Source organism: Sphaerodactylus townsendi, linkage group LG15 (genome assembly GCF_021028975.2).
Source record: "Sphaerodactylus townsendi isolate TG3544 linkage group LG15, MPM_Stown_v2.3, whole genome shotgun sequence".
In the NCBI taxonomy this organism is placed as follows: Eukaryota; Metazoa; Chordata; class Lepidosauria; order Squamata; family Sphaerodactylidae; genus Sphaerodactylus; species Sphaerodactylus townsendi.
The window spans coordinates 5,695,179-5,715,832 of NC_059439.1; the positions used below are offsets into that span (position 1 = coordinate 5,695,179).

Below are 20,654 nucleotides of genomic sequence, written 5' to 3' on the forward strand. Positions count from 1 at the left end.
GGTAAGTCCTCTCAGATGGAAATGGTGTTACAAGGGAGCCCTCACTGAAAACTACTTTGTAAAAAAATAACTCAAACTTTGAAAATCTCACCCTAAGCCACAAGCAGAGGAAGGAATGAAGAAGTATCACTCACTCTCACATCACAGGCACTGTCCAATAGGTGCTCTACCCTGAATTGGACAGTGTCTGTGAAGTGAGAAACAATGGTGGTTGCAAGGTTCATGGCTATGGCATGTTCAAAAAGGCAGAAAATTGTGATTTAGTTTTATAACCCAGTATTTAATTTGTAAACATTGTTTAATACTTATAATGAGTATTTCTTTATACAGTCTTTGTAGACTACATATCATCGCTGTGATCTTGGATCGTAATAAAGACCGAGTTGAGGATAGGTGCCCCACCGAAATTCTCATGAACTATCCTGTCACTTTTCAAACCTCCCACAAAAATTCCATTTAAACGTACATTTTAACCAAGCAAGAAAATCCTGTATCTAAAGTATTTCCGCATCCACCTCTGGGTTGGCAAAATATTAACAAACATATTTGGAAAAAATGACAGAACTCCGTCCCACCATAACAAAAGAAGAAGAGTTGGGATTTTTTTTTCATTCATACATTACCTTTATTGGGCATAGGATGAAACAACAATCAGACTAACAATAACAACAATAAAAGGTTATTAGGTGATCAACAGGAGTGCACATTTGTTGATAAAGTTGTTGCCAAAAACTTTGGTACGTCTGCAGTTCTTTTAGTGCAGCCGTCATTCAAAAGCAGACGTAGCTGGTCTTGGCCAGAAGTCGCAAGACACGAATTAATGTGAGGTTTAGTGTAGAGACTCCTGAGTTCTGTGTGGCGAGAACAATGCAGGAGGATATGCGCAGTTGTTTCTACTTGGTTGGCCAAACATTGACATGTTCTTGCTTGTAACGGGACCTGCAGGAATTTGCCACGGAGAACGGCAGAGGGGAGGACATTTAGACGAGCTGGCATCAAGAAGCGTCTCAGTAATGGGGATGAGAGATTTTTGCAGTTGGCCGGAAGGGATCCATCAGGTGGAAGAAGTCCACAGCTCAACGATGAGCAAGGCCTGTTAGTTTCAGATAGCAGTTTTTGTCTTTCCAGATCAAGTACTCTTGGGTCAATTCCCCACTGGAAATTTAATATAGTTTAAACCAAATTTTAAAATAAACTGCACCTTTTCATCGGGGTTTCAACCTCCCCGCTGCCGACTTATTCTGCGAAGACATGTAGGTCTACATTGGGTTCCGGAAATGCAGCACTCCCCACAACAAATTGATCTCCGTTTTTTGCCTCTCCTGATTGGCTGCCGTGCCGTGTTTGGGCGGGTCCCTTCTTTCCCGCAAAAAAAGTTAGACGTGTAAGCAGGTCCACCCCTGCCTTTTGATTGGCAAATTGGCGGATGGCAAATCATTTAACAATCTCACGTTTACCATGCTCACACATTTTCCCGTCTCCTCCTAGCGCTTGCACTCTCTTCTGACCCAAAAGGCGAAAACAAAACCAGTAAATGTTGCGCGCGCATCACTAAGTCCCGGCGACCGCTGATTGGTCGACGGGATCTGCGTCACTCTTTAGGGCGGGAAAATAGTGAAGATTAGTACCCCATCCCTTCCCTCAAGACTGGAAAGAACCGTGGCAAACAGAAAGTTGCTCTTCCAAGCAGGTACAGAGAAAACGTGGAATAAGGGGGGAGACGAGCGACAGAACCGGGAAGAAACCCCCTTTGTCGCTCAAGCAGTGAGGAGGCATGCCTGAAACTGTACTCAGTGGTGGGATTCAGCAGGTTCGCACCACTTCAGCAGAACCAGCTGATAAATGGCACTTGTAAACAACCAGTTGTTAAATTATTTGAATCCCGCTACCAGAACTGGTTGTTAAATTATTTGAATCCCACCTCTGGCCATACTCAACCAGTTGTTGTGGGCTTTCCAGGCTGTGTGGCTGTTGTCTGGTAGATCTTGTTCCTAGTGTTTCGCCTGCATCTGTGGTTGGCATCTTCAGAGGTATATCACAAACAGAAGTCTGTTATACACTGTGTCCAGACTTCTCTTATAACAGACTTCTCTCTGTGATACACCTCTGAAGATGCCAGTCACAGATGCAGGCGAAACGTTAGGAACAAGATCTACCAGACCACGGCCACACAGCCCGGAAAACCCACCACAACCAGTTTGCAAATCCTCTGACACTCCTTACAAGAGCGAAAGGTGAGGGATAAATCCAAACTCTTCTTCTTCATTAGCCAGAATGCAACATTTAGAATATATTCAATATGCAGGCCAGTCAACGATGGACAAAGGTATAATCTTCCTCTTAAGTAAAATTATTTCTGGATTTTCTGTCAATCTATAACCTGTCATTATTCTGAATAACTCCCAGTATTACTTTAAAAACGTCTTCTGGTGGATGGATGATTAAGGGCCAGCAACAGACACAGCCCCTTCTTTTTCCCAGATGGAGGGGGATTAACTGGGAAGAGAAGAAGGGGCTAAATATCATTGTTAATTAGTATTCCCCCTACGAGAAGCTGGAATCATTGCAAAGGCTGAGCAGAAACCTCTTGAGGGAGCCAGACCCCCACAGGCACCTGTCAATCAGTGCTGCGGGAACACAGTGAGCCCCACACGAAGCCCATCTTTCTGCAAATTCTGCGGAATTAAAGCAAATTGGCTAGTGTGTGTTCCCCAGAAGTTGTTTGTTTGCTTTTCAATTGTGTTTCGAGCTCCAACAGATGCAAGTCAGTCACTAAATAGAGATTTGCCAACGATTTGCCTGTTGCTGTGAAATCTGTGGGCATTACCAGATGGAATCCCAAGGGAATGAAGGGCAAAACCTCAGAAGTATACCTCTGTCCAAACACAAACAGCAATGGTGCCGGAGATAAGGCTGTGGACAGGATGGCGTGGGAAAAAAGGCTATCTGTGCTAATGTCCCCAAAGGCAAAGGAGCCTAGAGGCTGACTATAGTCACACACCCCCCGCCCCCGCCCAAGCAGGGGAGAGAAAGGCCGCATCACGCAACTGTGTGCATGCACACAAAAGCTTATACCAAGTACAAAACTTTGCTGCTCTTCAAGGTGCCACTGGACTCAAAACTATTTTCTGCAAAGCATAAGATCGATTCCCTTCTCTGGTCCCATATCTGACATACACACCGCAACCCATAATGTTTAAATCTGCTGCCAATAACTTTCTTTCACACTTAAACAAGCACCCCATTAGTCCAAAACTAGCCAGCAGGCGGCAGTGTTGAGCAAAACTGGCTTCCCACCTTCTTCCTGAACGAAAACACAGAGGGCTGCCAAACTCCTGGGAGCACCTGGAGGTCTCCTGCTACCCCAATGGATGTCCAGAGGACCAAGATCAGTTCCCATGGAGAAAACAGATGCTTTGGATGGTGGGCTCTATGGTATATCCTGCTGAGATCCCTTCCTCCCCAAAGCCTACCCTCCACAGGCACGACCCCCCCAGAATCTCCAAGTATTTCCCAGCTCAGAACTGGCAATCCTAACAACGCATGTACTTGGAATTACAGTTCCCACCTGGTATAATAAGGAAACAGATCAAAGCCAGAATGATAGCAAGGGATAACCTGCTACAAGACAGCCCCAAATGAAAAAGCAACAAAAAACAAGGGATGGTCACGTACAACTCTCAGAATACATCATGAACAATCTACAATCTATGCTAAGAACATAAGAACTAGCCTGCTGGATCAGACCAGAGTCCATCTAGTCCAGCACTCTGCTACTCGCAGTGGCCCACCAGATGCCTTTGGGAGCTCACGTGCAGGATGTGAAAGCAATGGCCTTCTGCTGCTGCTGCTGCTCCTGAGCACCTGGTCTGCTAAGGCATTTGCAATCTGAGATCAAGGAGGATCAAGATTGGTAGCCATAGAGCGACTTCTCCTCCATAAATCTGTCCAAGCCCTTTTTAAAGCTATCCAGGTTAGTGGCCATCACCACCTCCTGTGGCAGCATATTCCAAACACCAATCACACGTTGCGTGAAGAAGTGTTTCCTTTTATTAGCCCTAATTCTTCCCCCCAGCATTTTCAATGAATGTCCCCTGGTTCTAGTATTGTGAGAAAGAGAGAAAATTATTAGGGGGCAAACTTTTTCTTGCTCATAGACAGCTTCCCAACATGAAACAACTTCTCACCCACAGCAATATCCTTCCTGTCATGGACTCTGGGACCAGGGCCTGCAACAAACCAAGAGGCCCATTGCCCCCATAGCTGCTCTGACAATAGCCGGACCCAGCAACACTAGCCACACCATCTTGAGTTCATTCATTTGACCATCTTCCAATATTATACATGCCATTAAATATCAGCAATCTCCTTCCATGCTCTAAATCTGACAAGCAGTTCAGTCCCTATGCAAAAAAATAAATGGATACCAAATCTGACATTAAAAACCACAGCACTCAAACGGGAGAACATTTTAATCTTCCAGGTCGTTCCACTGCTGACCTATGAGTGGCAGTCCTCAAACAGAGAAGCTTCAAGGGGAGATTACAATGTGAGATTGTGGAACTCGAGTTCATTCACAAGCCCCAGGGCTTAATAATGATATTAATGGGGACATAGGATTTTTATTCTGAATAGGGACATAGGATTCTACATATGCTAATTTTCTGCTCCCAAGCATTTTCCCTCTGCTCTGATCAAGCTGATTATAATATGCTTAGTGCCTCTGCATCCTTCATAAGCATTCTTTACAATACCCCTCCCACCTTCTGACTGGGATATAAAGATTCCAAGATCCCCATTCCTACTCATGTCTGACCAAGGGAGCTTCGGCTCTTGAAAGCTTGCACTCTGAAACTGTTGTTGGTCTCTAAGGTGCCACTGGGTTCGAATCTAGCTGGTCTCCTATGGACCAACATGGGTATCTCTGAAACATTTGTCTTTCTGTTTGTCTTAAGAGGAAGCAACTCTGAATGGCAGTTGCTCTTACAAATTAGAGCTGGGAGAGAGAAAGAGAGAGAGGTTTGTATAAAGGGTATTCCTGCCCAACAGAAATTAGCATGGTATTGGTAACCTCAGCCTGATGCTCACCAACATCTGGAACTAAGGAGGGGTCGGGGCAGCTGCATGCGCAATATGGAACACAACATTCTGAGTATCTTGCAATTTGGAGGAGTATCTTGCAAGACGGAAACCAACTGCAATAAAAGCCAACTGCGCTGCAAAATACATCCTTTCTCCTAAGTCTTGTTTGACTAAAAAAAAAAAAGTCTGGAGTTAAAAAGCAGTCTTACAGTGCAAAGAAAGTGAGTCTGGGGGAAGTGAGGTGTGTGTGCGCGTGGGTGTGTGTATGTGTGTTTCACAAAGTGCTGATCAACACCCGCCCTCATCCCTCCAGAATCTGTGAGATCTTCTCTCTCCCGTCCGTTCCAGCTAGAACACTGCAAACATATTGGTCTGCATTTGTTTGGGCTGCTGCAGCCCACTGCAAATGCTTCCATTGGAGCGAAGCATTCTCGAGAAAAAGGACTGAAATGAGGAACAGGTTGGTGAAAGTGGGGAAGATAACGGGGGGGGGGGTACAAACAGTCGGAAAATGGTGATGAGGCTGGGCATCGGGGTCTCTCAGTGCACAGCCTGCCACTGGCAGACCCCACACTCCTGACACCAGGGGATAAGCCAAAGCAGGCAGAAAGTGGTACTCACCCCTTCGGAATCCTCATCCAGCTCATCCAGGTACATCCCAGCCCACACCTGCTAGCCCCCTGCCAGAGGCTAAGGAGCTGCTTGCCAGGGCTCCAGCCTCTCAGAAGCAGCCCAAGATGCTTGAGAAACAAGGCTGGGCAATCCTGCGGGAGAAGTGGTCCTGCCCGGCTTGTGGAGAGAGGGAGGCGGGGGAGCCCATGGGCGATGCCGGCTGATTCCAGGGTTTCTTCAGCCCCCCGGACATCCGAGCCAGAGTTGGAACGAGTTAAGAAATCATGACGCGCCTGCAAGATGCAATTGGCTGATTCGTTTAGTGTCGTTCATCAGCAAAGACGGCAAGCGGCCCAGCTGGATGTGTGCAGGCGTCGATGCGTTGCTGAAGTTGACAGAGAGGTGTGGGGCACAAGATGGGCTATCGCTGAATATTTTGGGGCACGGTATGGCCAATGACAAAGGAACATTCACGTGGAGAAAAGTATTTTGCACAAAGAAGTCAAGTTCTGGCTTTTTCACACCTAACTAAGGCAGGTGTGTGTGAGGGGGGGGGGGGTTAAGATCTGGGAGAGCTGCATCTCACAACAACCCTGAGGATCAGAGCTTTCAGTTTATTTTAGAAAACAACATTCCAGATCTCATGATTTCAGAGGGGAGAAGAGGCATGACGATGTAAAGACACGGGCCTTGCATCGGGGAAGGCCCCTAGTACCCATGTAAAATGCCGCTGCAAGCGGAACACATTTGGAGGATCAAGCCCAGGACATACAAAAGGCTAAAAGGATTTTGATAAAACTGTATGTGGGCTATGAGGACACAGTTCAAGTAACCCTCGCTGCGTTGTCTCTGGACATGATAGTCTGGGAAACTAGTTTGTGTGAATGGTGCACGCAAATAAACAGGCGCCAGGATTTTGTGGCTGAAGTTCTAAGGAGTTTTCTCCCTGGGAGACCCAGCAATCAGGAACACAGGGTCATAGCTAATGACTTAAGGTCTTGTAAATTGGTAACTGCCTTCTACAGTGTTGTAGCATCTCTACTTCTTCTTTTTTAATCCCTCCTATCCTAATCCAAGAACTGTTACTCAGACAGTGTGATTTCCGCGAAAGCCAGCTTGTATGATTCATGGCTGAGGAGGAGTCCAAATTTTCCCACCCTAGCTCTAAGCTAACACTCTCCCTGCCACCCCACAAGGACTCCTGTGCCTTACCCAGACTGGTGGGATCCTAAATCTCATCCCCACAGACTTTCTACTATTGTAATTCCCTCAGTGCTCTTCCACCAGGAAAAGAACATAAACATTTGCAGCTCAAATGGAGTTTGACGTGATTTATTCAAAGTAAAGTACTTCTGAATCCTGGGAGGGTGTTTTTAAAAGTCCAGCATTATTTTTGCACAAGTGATTAAAATACCATTGAACTTTTTCATGGCTTTTGAGCCACATGCGACTAATGCTTACACATCAAGAACTACAGAGGTAGATTTTACAATTTTCATCACAAGTAGATGGAAAGAATTGCTGATTTAAGACCCAGGTGTGAAAACTGCCAAAGACAGCGCCGTCTGCTTAATGTCTCTGCCAACCAGAAAGAAAACCTGTATCTGGCTCAGAAGGGTTTGGATCAAACCAGCTTCTCTGATGGTGAAAAAGCAAGGAGGCATCTTCCCTGACCACCCAAAAAGGCTGTGCTAGACATCATGGGATCCACATGGACAAAAGCCACGTGAGACAGGGACTGTAGCGAGGAAGGGAAATGGGTGAGATTGAACAAAAAAGCTGGCTAGATCCAACTTGACAAGTCCATCAAGTACCACACAAAATCACTAGAGCACAACATGCATTTGAAGAAAGGGAAGGAGGGAAGCGTGCTCCATTGGAGCACCTACGTGCATCGGCCAAAAGAAACGCCCCATCCACATAATTACCAGATTGCCCAGGATTATGGAGTGGGTATGGGAGAAGATCTAGATCCTTCAACACATCAAAACAGTGCTAAGTTATGGATGACACTGTGGCAAGAGAGCATCAAGCTGTCTGAATGCCCAAGTCTCTTCAGCTAAAGAAGTCTGGAAACGCACATCTAGAAACACGCCTGTTCCTGTCACCCTGAAAGTTCCCATTTTTACATTACCACACAATGAAAAGTCCTCAAATCAAAGGTCAAAACAAACACAAGTTAGTCATCTGCAAATCCAGTTGGTAATTTAATATTCTGACTAAATTAAGAACATCAGCAAGTGGTACACAGGAGGTGGGAAAGTGATTGTACCTACTACAGCCGTACCTTCGAAGGGTGAGAGGAGATTGGGAAAGGATGGGATACACTATGGGCCGGGCAGTAAGAAATGAGTTTGCTGGGAAACGGAGCACGGGGGTGAGGGTGGGGGGTTGTGACAGGAATGTCAAGTTGGCTTTCTAACATGATCACCTGGAAAACATGCTAAGAACAGGTGTGGGGACTCAGAGGTTCCTGGTGGAGGGGGGCCGAGCCTGTGACAGAAAAAAGGGTCTCTCCCTAAAGGGGGGGGGGGCGCTGCCAAGGCTGAGAGGGATAAGTGCTCACCAAAATGGGCCTGGAGCCTTTGCCGCCGGGCGTCTCCATGCTGCCTGGGCCTGGTGTTGTGTGGGCAGAGGGAGCTCTGCCCGATTGCTGGGGCTCGGGTTACAAATATACTGCAACATTTGCAAACTGCCGGGGTATATTTAGCCCAGGGACTGGACATCCCAGCAGTGGGGGCAGAGGCGAGGGAGGGGGTGAGTCTATGCCAAGAGTCATTCCGGTTGACTCCTGCCCAGGAACTAGAGGTCTAAATTGGGGGGCGGGGGGCAGGGAGTGAAAAAGGTGAAAGGGAGGAGAGCAGCATCATGGGGCTAATTGGGCGATTTAAGGGGCGCTTCTGCAATGTGGAATGTGGGGAGACAGAACAGACGGTTCACAATTACACAGTTTGCTGTCTTAATACCAGCTTGCTCACCACACCTGTCCTTCCCTACCTTACCGGGGAGGGGGAAATTACCCAACACACCATCACAGGACCCCAATATTTCAAGGCCCAAGTTTAAAGGGTCAATCCCTGTTTCTGGACACAAGAGGGGCAGCAATAGTTTCCCTGGGAAACTCAAGTTCATCTAAGGACTGTTCCTAAGTACATCTGGAGGGATTCAAACTCGGCAGAAATCTAATAGTGGAAATCAATCCAAAGCAGACTAGTTTTTCTGTTCTTGGTTGTCATGTAAGGCTGCTAACCTCCAGGTAGCTCCTGAAGACCTCTGGCTTTTACAATTGATCTCCAGATGACCTAGATCAGCAACCCTGGAGGAAATGCCTGGACTTGGGAGTGGACTCTATGCCGCTGTCCGCCACCAAGGTCTCTTCCCGCCCCAAACTCTGCCCTCCCCAGGTTCTACTCCCAAAATCTCCAGGTATTTCTCCTCCACATGAGTGGCAAACTCTCATCTGGTGAACTGGGCCCAATTCCCCACTCCTCCACATGAAACCCAGTTATTCACAGTTCTCTCGGGATTCTCTCAGCCCCACTTACTTCACAAGCTGCCTCTTTTGAGGAAGGGAAGGAATGATAAGTCACATTGAGACTCTTTGAGGTAAAAAAGCAGGACATAAATCCAACTCCTCCTCTTCCAACAGACTACCTGCACAGGCACGCGCGCGCACGCACGCACGCGCACACACACACACACACACACACACACACCTCCCTGAGCCAATAGCATCCTCCCCCAGCCATTTTGGGTCGGGAAAATGGTTCAGACAGCTGAGGTAAGGTTGTCAGCTCTGGGTTGGAAATTACCTTGAAACTTTGGTGGTGGAGTTTGGGGAGGGTGGGGCTTGGGGAAGAACCTCAGTTGGGTATGATGCCATCGAGTCCACCCCACCCGCACCCCCATTGCAGCCATTTTCTCCAGGGGAACTGATACTGGCCATCTGGAGATGAATTCCAATAGCGGGAGATCTTCAGTTGCCACCTGGAGGTTGGCAACCCTAGGTGCCTTGTCAGCTCCCATATGGGAAATTCCTAGAGATCTGGGGAGACATAGCACCTAGACTCTATGGTATACCATAGAGTCTGCCCTCTGAAGCTGCCATTTTTCTTCCACGAGAACTGATCTCTATTGTCTGCAGAACTCCGAGACTCACATGGAGCCTGGCAACCCTATATCTTCTCCCTGCCCCATGGTCCTGGTCTGAATTGGGGCACCAAGTGCTTGGAAAACAAGTTCTGCCATTCCTGACACTTTATTGTTGCAGTCAAAGTCAGGACAAGGGAACTTGGACCATACCTACTACCAATCCTAACGTGTGTTTTGAGCCTCATGAAGATGCACCTGAATATCCTTTCAGGGATTGCAGAAGACTGCAAAGTGCTACAGAGGTTTGACTGGATGAAGGAAGAACAATTGGAAATTTTGGGCAAGACTAGGAGAGAAAGAAAACTCCAGGTACAAAGTTCATTTGGCTTCTAGCAGAATTAAAAATTTATTCTGCCCCTTGAATGTAATTGTGACTTGAGTAGCCTAAGTTATCACGAACTGACAGGAGTATTTTCAACATTTGATGCTTCTTTGTTTTCTGTGCTTCTTCTGTCTGTGCCCACAATGGCCGAGACCAATCAGACCCCTCTTAAGAGAGTCCCCCCCCCCCCAGAACAGCAGGCAAAAACTCTCTGAAACAAACTTATGCAGTTGAGGAGTGAGATTTTGGTCTATCAGGGAACTGTCCAGTTTGCAGAGGCCGCCTTGCCCACTTCTCTGTGGTAAGAAGTCCTGTCTCTTAAACTCTGGAGCTATAAATGCATCCTCAGCCGAACACAGGGCACCAAAAGAAATACATTTCTGCATAAGTGTGTTCGTTGCTGGGGCGGGTGGGGGGGGGGGGGAGGTCTGGAGAGGGTGGTCCCCATAAGCTTGCAGAGCCTTACAGGGATCTCTCTTTGCCCACCTAGGCCCGACCAGGCTTGCCTCTGTGGCCATGATGCATCCCTTTTGCAATCTCCACTATTCTGGAGGGTTGGGACTTTCAAGGTTCCAAAATACAACACAGCAACCACGTGGGCCAGAAACTTACTTTCAAGCTGAGAAGAAGAAGAAGAAGAAGAAGAAGAAGAAGAAGAAGAAGAAGAAGAAGAAGAAGAAGAAGAAGAAGAAGAAGAAGAAGAAGAAGAAGAAGAAGAAGAAGAAGAAGAAAGAGAAAGAGAAAGAAGAAGGAAGAGAGAGAGGAAGAGGAAGAAAAAGAAGGAAGAGAAGAAAGAAGAAGAAGAGGAGGAGGAGGAGGAGGAGGAGGAGGAGGAGGAGGAGGAGGAGGAGGAGGAGGAGGAGTTTGGATTTATATGCCCCCCCTTTCTCTCCTGTAAGGAGACCCAAAGGGGCTGACAATCTCCTTTTCCTTCCTCCCTCACAACAAACACCCTGTGAGGTAGGTGGGGCTGAGAGAGCTCAGAAGAACTGTGACTAGCCCAAGGTCACCCAGTTGGCATGTGTTGGAGTGCACAGGCTAATCTGAATTCCCCAGATAAGCGTCCACAGCTCAAGCGGCAGAGGGGGGAATCAAACCCGGTTCCTCCAGATTAGAGTACACCTGCTCTTAACCACTATGCCACTGCTGCTCTCTTGAGGTGCTTATGAATCCACATTCTGCTGGGTTCTGCACAAAATTCTACAGATGCCTACACATAAGACAAACAGTCCAAGGAATAGCTTCTTTCTGCAACAAAGGAAGAATCTGTCTCTTCCAGTTAAAAATTTATTCCTCCTTCTGCACAAAGGTTGACACCCTCCATGTGGTAGCTGAAGATATTCTGGGGTTGCAACTGATCTTCAGGCACTTGGAAAAAATGGTTAACTTGGAAGGTTGACTCTATGGCATCCTCCTATATAAAAGGTTAGCCATGGTAGCGATGACTCACTTCCAGCCAATTGCCACGCATACATGGCTTGGGGCTTGAACGGAACAGGTAAAACAACAACATAAACAAAACAGTGGAATATGGCAGTTTGCAGAGGGTGAGTCTCGTGTCCTTGCCCTTCTCCCCCACACTCCTGAATAATTAGTCACTGTGCCATCTGCAGCTACCTGAGGAGGAGCAGGTACAGGTATTAGCCACTCCCAGTGGGAGGGTCACAACTGCTGGTGATTACAACTGCACCATTAACTGTTGCATGGCAATAAAGGCATCCGAGAAGAGGAGGAAACGAGGAGGGAGCTGGTGACACAGGAGTGAGGGGGGAGGAAAGGCAGGAGGAGTCACCCCCCTGCAGTGGGTGCCATTAACCCTTGTATGCCATGCAGGTGTCTGGGAAAAGAAGGAGGATGAGGAGGGAGTTGTTGACATGGAGCCAAGGGTAAAGGCAAGGCAGGAGGGGTTGGCCCCCTTGGTGGGTGCCGTTAACCCACCAACAGTTTTCTAGAGTACTGTCGAAGGCTTTCACAGCCGGACTCGGTTGTTGTGAGTTTTCCGGGCTGTGTGGCCGTGGTCTGGTAGATCTTGTTTCTAACATTTCGCCTGCATCTGTGGCTGGCATCTTCAGAGGTGCATCACAGAGAGAAGTGTGTTGCACAACAACCAGTTTTGTAGAGCTCGTTGTATTTGTCCATAGAACGGGGTTTACTGCTAGTTATATCATAACAGTCTCCCCAGCCCAAACTTTGCCCTCCCCAGGTTCCAGCTCCAAAATCTCCAGGTTTTTACCAACCCAGAGTTGGCAACTCTAATCCCCACACTGATATCAATGCCCTTGCTGAGGAACTGCATGTTTCCAGAACAGGAAGCAAACCTTTCCTAGCCATTTCCTTGGCACCTCTATTTACTCTCATTCACATCAAGGAATCTAGCCTCTAACACCCTCTTTCCTCGGCCCTGTGTCAAGGAATGCTGTCGCCGTGCTTTGGCCGCCTTTGAGCCTCAAACAGGAAGGGCCCCCACCCTCGAGTCAAGGACTGGAGGTCCCCCAGAATTTCAACTGATAGACAGGATGCAGAGATGGGTCCCCCAGGAGAAAATGGCTGCTTTGGAGGGTGGACATTATGGGATAGAGATCTCACTGGAGTCTTTCCCCAGCCCAAACCCTGTTCGCCTCAGATTCTATCTCCAAGTTTGCAGGAATTTCCCAAACCAGAGAGGGCTACCCTACTACCAGCCCTTCTGATGAGAAGTGGCATTTAAGTCATCCTGGCGGCATTTCTGACTAATGCGCCAGACTGGCTTCCTCAAGGCCACCCACTGAGTTTCATGCCTGTATAAGGATCTTCAGCTAAGGCCCCGTCCCAATATCTGAACCATAACATCACTCTTGCTTTCTTGACCAGCACACCCTTTGCCTTGGCATGCCACAAGCCCAATGAGGGATGCCAGCCTCCACGTGGGACCAGGGGATCCACTAGACTTACAGCTCATCTTTAGATGACAGGGATCCATTACCCTGGAACTTTTCAGGGAGGATTTTATGACATTATACTAGGGTTTAGTTTGGAGAGGAGACGGCTGAAGGGGGATATGATTGAAGTCTATAAAATTATGCATGGGCTAGAAAATGCCGACAGGGAGACATTTTTCTCTCTTTCTCACAATACTAGAACCAGGGGGCATTCATTGAAAATGCTGGGGGGAAGAATTAGGGCTAATAAAAGGAAACACTTCTTCACGCAACGTGTGATTGGTGTTTGGAATATGCTGCCACAGGAGGTGGTGATGGCCACTAACCTGGATAGCTTTAAAAAGGGCTTGGACAGATTTATGGAGGAGAACCCAATCTATGGCTACCAATCTTGATCCTCCTTGATCTCAGATTGCAAAGGCCTTAGCAGACCAGGTGCTCGGGAGCAGCAGCAGCCGCAGAAGGCCATTGCTTTCACCTCCTGCATGTGAGCTCCTAAAGGCACCTGGTCGGCCACTGCGAGTAGCAGAGTGCTGGACTAGATGGACTCTGGTCTGATCCAGCAGGGTCTTTCTTATGTTCTAGGGTTGCCAATCCCCAGGTGGTGGCTGGAACTCTCCTGTTATTACAGCTGATCCCCAGGTGAAAGAAATCAGTCTCCCCGGGGAAATGGCTGCTTTGGAGGGTGGACTCTATGGCATTGTCCTCCCCAGGCTGCACCCCCAAATCTCCAGGACTTCCCCAACTTGGATCTGGCAACCCTACCCCCTAATTCCCCATCAGTGGCCAGAGGGGATCTGGCAAACTTAGACCTATCTGCCTTTCCTTGGTACTTACTCAAGACTTCAAATGGCAGGAAGACAAGGAGAGGAGAGGAGAGGAGATTCCGTCACGTTATGGGCTGTGGGTGGCCATTTCAGGATCCCATGCCTCTTTGCTTACATGAAACTAACAGCAGAGTTAGTTCCACCCTGTATCTAATGCAAGCTCTGATCTCCTTCTATTGCTTTTTAATATCCAGACTGATTTTGAGTTCTGAAGGATTCTGAAGTTTGTACACTGTGTTGTTATATTTTTGTTGGTCTTCAGAACTTACTGTTTGGCTCTTTTGTTTTTGAATTTGTTTCTGAATGACAGCGTGTGGCTACCTTTAAGTCCTTTGTGTCCAACACTGTGCATGTAGGAGGGCCCGATCCGAAATTGTAGAAATTAGTGAAGCGAGGGAGACCATATGCTGCCCTCTGCTGGGCAAGGTTGAGAAACACCGTTCTTGAAGGAAACCGGGAGGCTTTTGAGGAGAGGTGACCTGCCCAGGGTCATGCGGCTCAGGCTCCAATTGGGGTTTAAGATTTATCTTGGAGTCAGCATGAGTATCTCGCTCTCCCTGACACAGATCATGCTCCCAGACTTCCTTCTTCTGCATGTTCAAAAAGAACCTGTTGCTAGGGTGCTGTGTGGTTTCCAGGCTGTATGGCCGTGTTCTGGCAGCATTCTCTCCTGACGTGTTGCCTGCATCTGTGGCTAGCATCTTCAGAGGATCTCTGAAGATGCCAGCCACAGATGCAGGTGAAACATCAGGAGACAATGCTGCTAGAACAAACCATAAAGCCTGGAAACCACACAGCACCCCAGTGATTCCGGCCGTGAAAGCCTTCGACAAAACCTGTTGCTACCTCTGGTCCCTACTTCCCTTTCTGGATTACAGAGCAGGGTTTAGGATTGTCTGGGTTCTTCACTTGGGTGCTGGAAGCACATGGCACGCTGGTCCCTCAAATGCTCGGCTGGTGCTCTGCTGGAGGCCTGCTCCAGGAATCTCCTCCATAGCAACTGCCTCTGACATCATCACTATGGCAACGGCAGTCCAGGTCACAGATCCACTCCTTCCTCCTCTGCTTCCATTGCCCTCGTGGTTCTCTTTACGCATGAGAAAGAGGATGGGGGAGAAAGGGATCACAAGACCTGGGGGGGAAGGAAGGAGGGCTCCAGCCCTGCACCACACCAGATGGATGAGTAATGGCAAAACCTGAAGCAACAGGGCCTTCTGGTGAGATTATTTCCCTCTGGAATTGCCATCGGAGCTGCTTTTATATTTGACTAGCGATAAAGGTTGTTGTGCAAGAAATACAACAGGCTCTAGAAAACTAATCCTCCAAGGCCAAGAGACCTTGATAGGGAATATCTACAGGAAATGGCGCCCAGTGCAAGCACTGAAATTGCACCCCCCTCCTCAAACATCTCAGCTTTGCCAAGGAGGGGCAGCAGGATGCTTGCAAAGTGAAGAGAGTTCTCCCCATCTTCACTGGCACCCCACCTGTTTGTAAAGCTGGATCTTGGTTTTGCAAAGAGGCAGGTCGAGCCAGCAGGGGGCTGGTGAAGAGGGGGAGAACTCTCCGCTTCTCTCTCTCCATCCTGCCACCCCTTCTCTTAATCTTCTCTATTTTTGACCCACAACCCCAAATCTCTTCCTGGCCCATTACCCCAGCTCTGTTTTTAATTTTCTTTCCTGCTACCCCAGCTCTCTTTCTCTGCCTTTCTTCCCCCCCCCCCAACCCCAACCCCATACCCCAGTTCTCTTTGTCAATTCACTTATTCCAGCTCTCTTTTTCTCTCTTCCTATTCCAACTCTCTATTCTCTATGTTTCTGCCACCCTACCCCAGCTTCTGTCCTCTCTTTCTGGTCACCTATCCTAGCTCTTTCTTTCTGCCCTTACCCCAACTCTTTCTCTCTTCTCCTGCCCCGCTCTGGAACAGCCCCTCCACGGCCCAGCCACACCTCCACCACTGCTCCACCTGGGGTGTTGCGCCCCCCTGCCCCATTGGTGCTATGCCACTGTGAGGACCCCAGAGCTTTAAGCTCTAAAGTCTTGCCAGTGTGAGTGGAGGCTTTTGGAAACTCCCCTACACTCAAATGTTTCTCAAGTTTACTCAGTGGAGCAGAATTATTTTGCCATACAAATTGAAGAAGAAGAGTTTAAATTTATACCCTGCCTTTTTCCTGTAAGGAGTCTCAAAGCAGCTTACAAACTCTTTCCCTTCCTCTCCCCAGAACAGACACCTTATGAGGAAGGTGAGGTTGAGAAAGTTCTGAGAGAACTGTGCCTAGCCCAAGGTCACCCAGCGGGCTTCATGTCGAGGAGCAGGGAAACAAGTCCAGTCCCACTCACGTGGAGAAGACGGGAATCAAACCCAGTTCTCCAGATTAGACTCCACCACTCTTAACCATTGCACCACACTAGGTTCCCCGTCATACAGAATTTGGACTCTGTGCATGTGTCACAGAATACGACAGCCGTCCTTTTCTGACTTTAAAAAGCAATGGCAAAGCCACGGGCTGAGGGCCAAGGAAGGGGGATGATTAACTGATCCTGTGATATAGAGCTGAAAGAGGCTGGCTGCCGCCCCCCAGAGCCTGACTTGGTTATTCCAGCAGGTAGAAGAGTGGAGCACCCTGACCGGCTCTCCATCTGTCCATCCAGGGCTGGCTGCTTTGCATGCAGAAGGCAGTGGGTTCTGCACCAAGTGACGAATCACAGGCCTGTTTCCCTCAGATGCAGAGACGTTTCTCCCTCTTGGCTTTCCAAATGCATTTTCCAGAGATTTAGTGGCTTCACTTATTTAACAGTCAGGCCAGAAACCCAAATGGATGGCGGGTTACTATAGCAACATCACTGCCTCCCTATGTGGTGGGGTAAGGGGGGGAGGGTTCAGCTTGTGCTTAATTTGCTGAGGCAAGAAACTGAAGGCAATGTCCAAACCAACATGGCGGGGGAAGTCACTCCTGTATTTCTTCAGGCCAGATGACAAATTTCCCAGCTGAGGACACTGCATCGGCTGGAAGAGGGCGGAATCCTGACAGCACGTGGGTCTACATCCAGTCGGTATATCCACTACACACATGTCAATTGTTGTGAAAACACATATGAAAGTCACATAGGAACAATGAAGATGGGGAATTCCAGATATGAGACCCATTTTGCCCTCAATGTCATGGGCTCAGGGGCGGAAGGAGGGGGAACGGCACCTGGGGTGCGTGTGTGCCCCTGCTGCAGCACTGCCCACCCCCACCCCAGAACACCCCCACCATGCCCCCAAATCGTGTCAAGCCCCCCCCCCCCTGGACACTACGGCACTGCATGGGCCTGACCACTTCCATGACACAGAGGACAAAACGGGTCTCATACCCAGAATTCCCCCTCTTCATTGTTCATATGTGACTTTCACATGTGACTAATTGCTGAATCCGCCAGCAATTACAAGAGGACCCTGTTCTATGGGACACTACTTCAAAACCTTATAGATTCTTTTGGACTTAAGACGAGTTGAATTATCAGTGATTCTGTTATGGTATTTTGATATGTCAGACTAATAGGAGCAGCAGTGGCATAGAGGCTAAGAGCAGGTGCACGCTGATCTGGAGGAACCGGGTTTGATTCCCAGCTCTGTCACTTGAGTTGTGGAGGCTTATCTGGGGAATTCAGATTAGCCTGCGCACTCCCACACATGCCAGCTGGGTGACCTTGGGCTAGTCACAGCTTTCTAGAGCGGGAAGGGAAAGGAGATTGTCAACCCCTTTGAGTCTCCTACAGGAGAGAAAGGGGGGATATAAATCCAAACAAAAAAAAATAATGCACCTGCTTATGCATTTTTGGTGTGTGTGTGTGTTTTGTGTTTCACATTAAATGAAGCATGTTCTGCATTCTTGTATTTTTGCTCTTGTCCCTCATTGTAGCTTCATTACACCTTTTCATTTGGTACCATATAATTGTTGTGAAAAGCCACACAGGGCAGTTTCCACAGCCAAGTCGGAAATTGAATAGGAGGATGAACCAAGGATGGTTCTTTTTTTCATATGTGGTGGACATGTAAACAGGCAAAATTGTTTTGGGATATGATTTTAAAAGAAATGCAAAAGATTTTGAAAATAACAATTGAAAGAAGCCTGAGGCGTTTCTGTTGGGATTGATGGGGGGAAAGTATTCCTGATCAATATAGAACACTTTTTATGTATATGACAACTACAGCAAGGATTTTATGTGCATACAAATGGAGGGACAACAAAATTCCAACAAACAAGACTAGACAAGGTAAATAGGGAGGGTGCGGGGGGGGCGCTGCAAGGGGGGGCACAAGGGTGGGGGCAAGCATTTTTGCCTCCCTATGCCTCTGCCCCCCTGCCCCCCAGAGAGAAACACATATTCCCATGGCATGCCTCTGCAGATGCCAGCCACAGATGCGAGCAAAATGTTAGGAGCAAAAACTGCCAGACCACAGACAAGGAGCCCAGAAAACCCACAACAGGGAGTTGACAATACACATTGTGTAGCTTTTGCTTTCAACTCAGAGCACCTTGAAATAAGTGGCAAATTTGGATTAGGCTCCAGCTCAAGGATTGTTTTCAGACTTCTCCTCTAGCTGGGTCTGCACAGGGGGAAAAGATAAGGGGCAACCTACCTGCAACTGGAAATATAATGGGCAGCAAATGATGTCAGGCCAAACTGATTTCCAGCGGCAGACCAGAAGCCCTGCTTGGCAAGAGCCCCAATCACTTTCTGAAGACACCAGGAAAGGTTTTAGCAGGCACTATGGTGCCCAGGGGCGCCACGTTTGGGACCCTTGCCCTGCTACAGCTGGTAAAGAAACAACCAACTTGCAGTGCTCATAGTGTCCACTAGGAGGAGATAATCCAGAAATCCTGATAAATCACTATGGAAGGAAGGACCACGGTTTATTTTACTTCCCAACACCCTGAACAAATAATTAACAAAATGGGATGAAGACAAACGTCCTCACACAAACCGCCCCAGTTCCTTCCCATGTCCTGTCTGACCTCGACTCCCACTCTTTTTCCTTCTGCCAGCTCTTACCTGCCTGACGAAACTGTTGGAGGTGGTGTCAGAAGAGGTGCTGCCGTCCGAGCGTTTGAAGCGGCTCTTCCGCTTGCCGTACTTTCCCTGGGAAGTGAAAGAAGATGCAGAAAATCAGAAGTGCTGCAAAGACAGCAGGAAAGCCAGATCCCTTGGGAACAACAGTGTGCAGTTTAGCAAAGCACTCCAGCTATGGCCTGAACCTGAAGTGTTTTAGGAACAGCTCTCCATCCCACCTAAAATAAACATAAATTCCATCTTGATCAGAAAAGGAAATACTGAGGGGGAAAGGTGTTGGGACACAATGAACTTTTCCATTGGTGAAAAAGGGAAGATGGCGCCTTCTTTCACTGCCAAGAAGGCTCCACTGGAATTCACAGAACCTGCGTGAACGGAAACGATATGGGAGTGTGTGTGTTCAGTGTCATCGTTTCTGACTTATGGCGACCTTATGAATTAATGTCCTCCAAAGTGTCCTATCATCAACAGTCTTGCTCAGGTCTTGCAGACTGAGGGCCGTGGCTTCCTTTATCAAGTCACTCCACCTCATGTTGGATCGTCTTCCTCTTTTCCTGCTGTCTTCAAGTTTTTCCTAGCATTATTGCCTTTTCCAGTGACTCTTGTCTTCTCATAATATGACCACACTATGATAGCCTAATTTTAGCGGTTTTAGCTTTAAGGGAGATTTCAGGTTTGGTTTGTCTTTTGGGGACAAGTGGGAGAGGGTTTAAAATAAGGCGGGGCATTGGCAGTGTGAGAAAGCTGGCTGGCTCCACTTTTTACCAGTCACTCAGTGCGAAAAGCATGATGAATGCTGCACAGAACTTCATGTCCCATTATCCCCGAGAATTTATAATTTCAGCAACAGATTGCCTGAAAGAAAAGGCAGAGATCAGGGCCTGATAAGGGAATAGAATATGATTTGTGGTCTCCAGACATCTGGAACTTGTGACTCATTAGATTTCTCAACTCCAGTGAGTTACGCTGGCAGGTTTGCTTTTAAAATCAAATTTTGAGCCGTTTTTAAAAAATGTCATAGTAAGGGACTAGATCAGTGATGGTGAACCTTTTTGAGACCGAGTGCCCAAACTGCAACACAAAACCCACTTATTTATCACAAAGTGCCAACCCGGCAATTTAACCTGAATACTGAGGTTTTAGTTTAAAAAAAAAAAGTTGGCTCTGAGATGTGTGTTACTCGGGAGTAAGATTGGTGGTAGTCGGTGGCTTTGCTTTGAAGCAACCGTGCAACTCTTCCAACGGGTGAATCATGACCCTAGGAGGGTTTACTCAGAAGCAAGCCCCATTGCCAGCAACCGAGCTTACTGCCAGGTAAAGGATAGTGCTTTAGTTCTTCGCATGAAAATCAGTGGGGTTTAACAGCACTTAACAGGGTTACCTACACTGCTTCCCCAAAACTAGGTCTTAGGTTTAATGCTAATAATTGAGTCCAGCTGCCCAGGCCAGCCTAGATGGGGGGGAGGACTCTGTTTGCGCGTGCCCACAGAAAGGGCTGTGAGTGCCACCTCTGGCACCTGTGCCATAGGTTCACCACCACTGGACTAGATACAAGGGACAAAGGTTTTTGGAAGCTTAAGTCACTGTGGGTTTTTTTTTAACCATGAAGGTGAACAGTTGTTCTGGCAAGGACCACAGCAGCAGGTCAGGGTAACAGTATTTTCCTAAACGATGATTCTGGAGTTG

The 20,654-nt window shown here is 47.9% G+C and overlaps 1 protein-coding gene across 8 annotated transcripts in view; it reads right to left on the minus strand.

Moving 5' to 3' along the window:
* The window catches only part of CACNB1 (calcium voltage-gated channel auxiliary subunit beta 1), a 67,277-nt gene that overhangs the window by 36,643 nt on the left and 9,980 nt on the right, over positions 1-20,654 (minus strand). For 6 of the 8 annotated variants that reach the window (XM_048517286.1, XM_048517290.1, XM_048517287.1 and 3 more), the window contains exon 2: positions 18,951-19,037. In XM_048517286.1, the coding sequence (XP_048373243.1) occupies positions 18,951-19,037 (87 nt within the window). Of the gene's footprint in view, positions 1-5,703; positions 5,792-8,260; positions 8,309-18,950; positions 19,038-20,654 lie in introns of those variants that run through there. The other 2 variants (XM_048517288.1, XM_048517289.1) reach the window with 2 other exon arrangements.